Source organism: Physeter macrocephalus, chromosome 2, assembly GCF_002837175.3.
Source record: "Physeter macrocephalus isolate SW-GA chromosome 2, ASM283717v5, whole genome shotgun sequence".
Taxonomy (NCBI): domain Eukaryota; kingdom Metazoa; phylum Chordata; class Mammalia; order Artiodactyla; family Physeteridae; genus Physeter; species Physeter macrocephalus.
Window position 1 is genome coordinate 74,366,373 of NC_041215.1, and position 9,165 is coordinate 74,375,537.

Consider the following 9,165-nt stretch of genomic DNA (forward strand, 5'->3'; position numbering starts at 1 on the left):
AGCTCGTCAATGTCATCAGCAAGCCAATAAACATCAAAATTTTCAATTAAGATAGTCTTCATCAGAAGAATCCTCACCTGAAGGGGTCTCTCCCTCCTGAATTTTTTCTGGAATTAAAAGCATTCTTTTCTTAACCTCTTTATTTCAGACACGAAATGCAAGTAACCCAGACAGTTAAAACAAGCTGGTGTATCAAAGGAAAAATATTGACACTAAACACCATTTTCGTTGGCATAAATAGTTTTCACATTTTAAGTCCACTGAAAAATGCAGAGAGAGAGAGAGAGAGGCTCACAGACTAAATTCTATGACTGACCACATATCAAAGGCTCTGGGGGAAAAAGGAAAAACGTTGGAGCATAATTATGTCCTCTAAAAATGTAATACGTACTGGAAATTGATCTTATAAATTTCCTACTTATTCCTGCAAACAGAATTTCCTCTTTGCCATCCCAAGCATGTCAGAAAGAATTCTTGTTCCTTGAGATAAAAATAACATTTTATTGTCTCTTTTCTTTTTCAAATATGTGTATATAAAACTTCTCATTAAGATACAAAGAGAAAGCATATTTTCTGTATTATTCCTATCTTTATTATAGTATAAAACTTTGATTTTTGTTCAGCTGACTTTATTTCTTTCTCTTAAGAAGTTATTCATTTGCAACAACTTTTGACTTAAAAACATTTGTCCCAAGAGAGATACACTACCAGAGCAAGCAAAGTAAAATATCTCTGCTTTGAAAGTTCTTAGGAATTATCCGATTATTTCTCTTCCTCCTGCTCAAACATACGGACTTCCTCAAATCTAAAAAATAGGATTGTTTTGAAAAGAATTTTACACACAGTGAAGACATTTTAAAGGAATGAAGATAATTTTACTCAGAGATTTCTGTGTCTCAAACTACAAACTATAAATCAGAAATAGACACAGTGATCCACCATTAGTAATAGGTGAGTAAATACAATTGTCAGACATCATTTACAATGTTATAAAAGTAGAAAAGTTTCTGTGTATTCTTCTGTCACAATAACACAGTCAATATCTCTATAGGCCTTTGTAATTTACAAAGGGTTTTCAGATCTCCCAGTTCATCTGAGCCTTATAACAAAGGCTCCTTTTGGGCCAAAAGCAGATGTCCCTCTTAAGGCCTACCTTTATTAAGAAATTTCTATTATTCCATTTCAAGTTTGCTACTTCTGCCTTTCTGTGATAACTTAATTTTCACTTTTGTTTTGAGATTATTAGACTCTCAATCAAATTATCATTTATTCAACACTTTTATGTTTAAATCACCTTGTTGGTTCTGAAGTGAAAATGTACAAGATAGTCTCATCTAGAGGAGTCTTTCTGATTCTATTTGGATAAATCTTAAAACACGAAATCCAATAAAACTACAACCTATTTAAATAAAAGTTATGATGCTCACGTAGTGATTCGTCAAATGATGGCTAAAGAAGTTTCAGTCTGCTTGCCCTCAGTCCGAGGATGTGTAAGGCAGATATTTGATCATTTGAATTTATAAAGAGCCAACACTTAGAAATTAGAAATTTTCACACCGACATTGCAAAATCTTTGAAAAATTGGAACTCATGGCAACATTGGGCCCACAATCCCACACATGTGTCAGTTAAGGAGGAGGCAGCTTTATTTAGAAAAAGCAGATTTGTGCAACCCCGAGGCTCGGTGTAAGAGGCTATCCTGTTACACCTAGCCCAGCTTATTCATTCAGATCCTGTCCTCTCTCTGCAGCTAAATTTGCAACCTCTTGTAAACTAATAACCGCTGTGGACATTTGGAAGACAGAGATTCCATAGGCTCAGGTTCTAAGTTCAAAGAAGATAAGTATGCAAGGCATACTCAGGGGAGAGGCAACAGGATGGCACGAACAAAAGCACCAAGACCAGAAAGCAGACAGTGTCTTTTGTGAGAAATAGGGAATCGGTTGTCTAGATCACAGTATTAAGGGTAGAGCCCAAACCTTCTTGAGGAGGATAGTGGCAATGGCATTCTCTCTCTCTTTTTTTTTTTTTTTTTTTTTTGCCGTACGCGGGCCGCTGTGGCCTCTCCTATTGCGGAGCACAGGCTCAGCGGCCATGGGTCACGGGCCCAGCCGCTCCGCGGCATGTGGGATCTTCCCGGACCGGGGCACGAACCCGTGTCCCCTGCATCGGCAGGCGGACTCGCAACCACTGCGCCACCAGGGAAGCCCGTGCGTGTGATTTAATTCTGTACAGTTTTTATCACATTTGTAGGTCTGTGTGTCCACCACCACAGCCATCCAACTACTTTGAAAAGTGTAGGAAATGCTAGAGTCTGGAAGGACTAAGTCTCTGGCCGTGCTCCCCACTGAAGATGATTACATAGTATTAAGTGATTAGAACTGATGTGTACCCTGTAAACAATTTCTTTTTTTTTGGATCACTCTCTTTTTCCATAGTGTAAAGCTGTTTGAGTGCAAGAATCACTTCATGTTTTGTGTGTACCTTTAAGCACACCACAGCCCAGAGCTTACCTTGGTGCTCTGTGTAGAGACATTCAATTCATGTTTATAATACAAATACATATTGTTAAATAGAACTAAAAAGTAGGAGTGTCTTAGGTGTTTTCTCTGCTTTTACATTGAGACTAGTATTTTTCAAAGCTTACGTCCTTATTATATTTACTTTCAAATATGTTATACTACATGAAAGTACTTCGTAGATGTTTGATCTTTTGAAGATGGTGTTGCTGCCTTTGATTTAAAAAGTAATTAGGTGAGCATTTCCTGGTAGAGGCAATCATCCAAGCTCAAAAGTACATATTCCCTTTCAACTATTATATTTGTAGGTTCTCTACCCCACCCTCTGTCTTTCTCATTCTGTTTCTCTCTCTCCTACGACAACCCTTGTGAAAGACAGTTTTTGTGACCTTACTTATGTTAGAGCCAGCACTGGAGAAAAAAAAAATCCGGCGTTTCTCTAATGGACCATGACAGTAGGTGTTAAAATTGCAGTAGTTTTGTCATGAGTTTTATTTGGTGTCTAATATGCTCTCTTTAAAAAAAAAAAAAATGCCAGCAGTGATACACAAATTCTTTGGAGAATAAACAATAGTTTTGTCATGAGTTTTATTTGGTGTCTAATATGCTCTCTTTAAAAAAAAAAAAAAATGCCAGCAGTGATACACAAATTCTTTGGAGAATAAACAAATAAAATTTTTATTTTCATATAATCTTATATAAGATATATATCATATATTATGTATATCTATCATATACTACTTTTAGGAAGATAAAAATTATATCTTCTTCTTTCATTTGGGATTTGAAATTAATGTTTTCTGCCTCTCGTGAAATTTTTTTTTAATTAATTTTTATTGGAGTATGGTTGCTTTGCAATGTCGTGTTAGCCTCCACTGCACAACAGAATGAATCAGCCATACGCATACAGATATCCCCTCCCTTTTGTACTTCCCTCCCATTTAGGTTACCACAGTGCATTAGGTAGAGTTCCCTGTGCTGTACAGTATGAAGTTTTTTAAATCTTGGAAATTAAGTGTTTGGCTGTCTGTGCTAGATAAGTTGAAAAGAGAATGCCTAGTGAGAGGTTGGCGGGGCTGCTATGACATTATAGGGACAATGGAAATTATAGAAACAGCTTCTCGAATTTGAGTGGTCAGTCTCCTACCCTCTGAGTCCCAAGTGAGGACCCAGAGTAGATGTGGGTATTTAAGGGTGTTAAAATGCACAACCCCTATGAAAAAAAGAGGACGGGTACCTGCCATTGTATTTTAGCTGATTTGTTCATTCATTCATTAGGTATTCATTGAGTGCCCACAGTATGCCAGGCATTTCATAAAAATATTCTATGGCATAGTAACTTCTTTCAAAGGATTGAAGTGGTTTGATTTATTGTACATACCCATCATGGACCATTTAAACTATAGAAATCTTCAACCTTTGCATTGAGTTAAATTCTGTTAAATTTGTCTGTCACTCCCCACACCCCACCCCGCTCCTCAAATCCTCAGAACTGGGGACTTAGCTTGGCCAGTAAATTAAGATGGGGAGCTGATGATAACATTGACCTTCCTGGGAAAGACGTATCCTGTCCTCTGCTTCCCTTGCCCTGGAGGCAGAGGATACTTGCTCTCTGACCCTCTCTGCAAAGTGCGGGTGGTGATAATCCTGCCTCATCTGGTTGAGGGAGAGTACATGGGTTTGTGTGTTAGGGTCCCCTGGAGATGGGAAGTGTCATTAAGGTCATTCCAGCCTCCATGAAAGAGACCACACACACAGGGAAGAGGGTCACACATATACATAGCAACTCTTGCTGTGATAAGTGTGGGCACACCACCCTATAGGGCCATGGAGATTGATGGGGGAGCTGGGGAGGTTTGGGTCCTGAGAGAAGGCCAGGTGTGGATGGGCTCAGAACCTGAAGGCATTGCTGGTGTGGACTCAGTGTGGACCTATGCCAGGTCTGAGGCTTGATGATGGGGCTTGCTACAATTTATTGCCCAAATGGGGAACACTTAAATTATTGTGGCAGAATAGCAAGCAGGGATGCTTTTGTCAGTAAAGGTGGTACCATTAATAATGATGCTGGGACAACCAGGCTGTGAGGGTAAACTGAGGTAAGTGGTTACTCTACCTGATGACCCTTGTGTTTTTCAGTTGCCTGTCTTGGTTTCTGGTCTCTTCTTTTTCGCTTGGTACTTTCAGAGCTTGTTGAAGGCGCATGGCTTGACACAACATAGCTGAAGCTTAGTGTGTTGCTGGACCCAGAGAGTCACGGTGTGTAAGTGCTGTGGTTGTGAAACCATACACATGGCTCCCGTCAAAGATTTTAGACAAAGAGACCATGTAACATGGTGTTTTAACATATACATGTGTTTGTATATACACACAACTTATGTACCTATGTAATTACTATAATTTTTTTACATATGAGGACATTGGGCACAGAGAGATTAATTTCTGAAGCTAAGGCTCTGTAGCCAGACAGTAGCAGAGATAATTCCCACCTATCCTTTAGACACTGCTTAAAAAATATGTTTACAGAGCATCATATATATTTGATAATTTCGATTATCAAAATTTCATAAGCTTGGTGACCAAGGGATATGCCTTCTTCAAGATGCTGTTGTTATTAGTGCTGGAAATTTAGAGAAGAGTTTCAAAAAAGTGGTTTGAAGTGTAAAAGAGGAGGAGTGAGGTGTAAAACCTTATATTGTATAACATACTAAAAGAACCTTTTTGAATGCTTTTGTATGTTACTGGGAGATGATAGCAAAGGTGAGGAAGTTGTTTTGAAGAGATTCTGTTGAGTGAATTTCTTGACTCTCCTAGCCTCTGCCCGCCCATTGTTGTGGGACACAGAGAGATGGTCTATTAACTTGTCAACAATACTCACAACAATGATGGCAACAGTGAAAACACATTAACAGAAGATAGCCAGTTGATCAGCTTTCTTGACCCTCTCCTGCGTATGCCTGGCATTGTCATGGCATATTCAGAGATGACGTGATCAGCCTTTGCATTTAGACTCTTCGCTCTTTAGAAGAAGGAAGCAGACCATGTACTAGAACAGGAGGTTGTTACAAGGATGATGATGCCAAATTCCAAAAGGGAATTTGAATACAGTGTTTCAGAAGTTGTGGGAATTGGGAAGACGAGGGAGGGCTGGGGAGAAATCCAACAGGGAAGAGTAGAAGGCAACCATTGGAAATGTTGATTTTGGCTTTTATACCAAGCTAATTTTGCTATTTTACCTTTTTAAAAAAACTTTTGTTGATCTCATGTCTTTTCACACCCCGCATTATACCTTATGATGAAGAGGCAGATAACCATGAAGCAGGAAACTTTGTCAAGGGAACAAGTTCTGGACACTTCTGGTCATTTCCCATCAAATTTTATTTCTTTCCACTAGCTACGTCCATAGCTCCACGATTACTGTTCATAGTGAAGACCCAAAGTTATTTTAAAAAATACTACACTTCTCTTTAAGAAGGTAGGGGCATAGGTAACATGTTTTAGAAAATTTTATGTTGCAAAGAACTGAGAATGCAAAAGTTTAGGAAAATTCCAGTTTCTAGATTTACATACTACGAAAGGGTGGTTATTCTTCCTAACTTCGTCCCAGAGAGCCCAGTGAAACAGGATTTATATTGCATTTTCTGTGTGTGTCTTTCCTGGTTTAGGCTTGCACGTATAGTACTCCATTCTCCTGTTGGAATACATTTTTTTGTCTTTTACTTGAAATAGGACCCAGTGGGATATTATGTGTTACCATGTATGTAAACATCATTAGTCCCCCTTAAAAAAAATTCCTCCCTTGTCTACTGTTCTTTAACTCATTCATTATTATTAAAGAAGCTTCATCTAAGATTTACTCATGATCTGTTTTGTATATATGTATTTTTAATTTATTTGTTTTTATTTATTTATTTTTGGCTGCGTTGGGCCTTTGTTGCTATGTGTGGGCTTTCTCTAGTTGCGGCAAGTGGGGGCTACTCTTCGTTGCGGTGTGCGGGCTTCTCATTGCGGTGGCTTCTCTTGTTGTGGAGCATGGGCTCTAGGTGCGCGGGCTTCAGTAGATGTGGCGCACGGGCTTAGTTGCTCCGCGGCATGTGGGATCTTCCCGGACTAGAGCTCGAACCCGTGTCCCCTGCATTGGCAGGTGGATTCTTAACCACTGTGCCACTGGGGAAGCCCCTGTTTTGTATATTTATCAGTTGCTTTTGGCCAACATTAATTTGGATCATACTTTCATACGTTATTATATTATTTGTATTTATAGATAAAGTTAAATGTCACTAGTAGAAAGGAACATGTATTGCACCTTATTTCTGGACCATTTAGTCTAAAACAACTCTAATGCTTTTCTTTTTAAAAAAGTTTTAGAGACATCATCATACTTTTGGGGCCCCATGCCCTCTGCCTGCATTCCTCCCATGCCTCATTCACACATCAAACACGGCCAGAAATGCAGCTAAGTCTTCCTGTTCTTCTTGACATAATCATTTGCTTACAATAAAAACGGTGTAGCTGATGCTTATAATCATTTCAGACTTTTCAGCTTGGCTGGGACATCATGCTGTTTGACACCTTTCATGATTGTTTATGAGAAAGAAGCAAATAAGCATAGAGAATTTTAAGACGTCCTAAGGAATTGGGGCTGAACATAGCACACTTTGATCATAGAGACAAAAATGGCGAATTTTTGGACTAGGGTTGATCAAAAGCATACTTTCTGTATGTATAATCAGATGGTTAGTAAACACTTTCTCATAGTAAAAATGTAACATGACTTGTTAGTAAGAAGAATATAAATTGTCATTTCAAAATCATGGTTTTTTGGTTTATGTATCTCACGCAGATTTATATTTGTCATTTGATAGTCTTTCTATCTGTTCAGTCTCATTAGAACTTGAGTATCAGGAGGTTTCAACATTTTAAAAGGATTTCTTTTTTTACTATTACTGCTGGGAGATTAAAGGAGAAAAAAAAAAGTTAAATCTGCTTTAAAGGTACTGACATATGAATGTTGACGATGTCTACCCATAAAATCCTATCAACACTTTATTGGGACAGTTGAGTAATGTTTAACTGATGACATTAAGAACATCTATAGAGAGAATAACTTGTGTCTTTTTTTTTTTTTAGATTTGTAGCCAAACCATGTGCCATAGCCCTCAACATTCAGGCCAATGGACCACAAATTGCCCAGCCAAATGCCATTCTGGAAAAGGTTTTTACTGCGATTACAAAGGTATGATTGTCCTTTTCTGGGACATGAATTGTCATGACCACTGTTCTCAATCTGAAATCATTCAGTTCCTTCCCTCTTGGGTTTGAGAACTAACATTTGACTAGCCTCGTGTGTGAAAGTGTCCTCTTGGAAAGCACACAGGCATTGTGACTAGACCAAAAGGCGTAGAAGCCAAATACACGTGGGTGTGTTGGAGACCTGATTGTTTACTCCCAAGGTGATGTGAGAAGCTTGACTGTGAAGCACAGTCTAGATTAGATGGTGATTGGTCTAATTCTGTGCCTCTTAATCTCACATGACATGAAACAGTATGTATGTGTAATAGTTGGATGGGACTTTGGGGAGAACTGAGGAATATAATTAATGTATTGTGAGAAAAATTGCCTGTTTGCTTATAGCATTGTCCATATGTTCTAGCTGTTGTGATACACAGGCAGGTGAACAAAAAAAGGAATAATGGAAGGAGAGAAGAGCTGCAATATGAAGACATGAGGAGGGAGGGTCAGGAGAGTTATAAAGTACAGATTCATTGTAAAGAAAACGGGAGAGGAGATGATCGCTCTAGTGAGAGTTAAAGTCCAAACCAGGAGTGGGAAAAGGAGGCAGGGAGAAGATAGAGGGAAAGATTGCCATCCACAGCCAGCTGGTATTTCCTTAAGAACAAAAAGGGGAGGAAGACAGAAGTCAGAAACCCTCAAGCTAAGGCCATAAAAAATTAAGCAAATCACAGCATCCAAAAAACTGATTCTTACTCATATATCTCTCTTGTCTTACTCTTTCGTGGACAAGAAAGAAGGAAAGGAGCATAACAGTCTATGAGAAGTATTGTGTGTTTGTATATGAAATGGTTCCTTTTCCCACTTTCATTTTTCTGGGAGAATTACTCAGGCTTCTAAGATGTGATTTGGCTATGTTAAGCAAATTTTATTCCGTTTTTGGAATTTGTATTGCTAACATTTTGTATTGCTTCTCTCTTGTCTTAAAACTATTAATTCAAATATTCAAACATGTTTGTTTATTTTATGGTCTTCGTTTCTGCCAGGATTCTCTAGGGTTTCCCCTTCTATTCTTTTAAAAATGGTATTTTTCCTGGAAAAGTGGAAGAAAGCACCTGGTGTTCTTAACATCCCTGCTAGGAAGAAGAGTAGAATAAATGGAATTTTAGGAAAAAGAGTAGAATAAATGGAATTTTAGTTTTGTGGGATGATTTTATTTATTTTTATTTTTTGGGGGGTTATAACATCTTTTTTTTTTAGTATCTTTATTGGAGTATAATTGCTTTACAATGGTGTGTTAGTTTCTGCTGTATAACAAAGTGAATCAGTTATACATATACATATGTTCCCATGTCTCTTCCCTCTTGCGTCTCCCTCTCACCCTCCCTATCCCACCCATCTAGGTGGTCACAGAGCA

The 9,165-nt window shown here is 38.4% G+C and overlaps 1 protein-coding gene across 4 annotated transcripts in view; it reads left to right on the forward strand.

The window, feature by feature from the left end:
• The window catches only part of CERS6 (ceramide synthase 6), a 360,958-nt gene that overhangs the window by 92,058 nt on the left and 259,735 nt on the right, over positions 1-9,165 (forward strand). For all 4 annotated transcript variants that reach the window (XM_024122237.2, XM_024122236.2, XM_028478753.2 and 1 more), the window contains exon 2: positions 7,647-7,752. In XM_024122237.2, the coding sequence (XP_023978005.2) occupies positions 7,647-7,752 (106 nt within the window). The remainder of the gene's footprint in view (positions 1-7,646; positions 7,753-9,165) is intronic.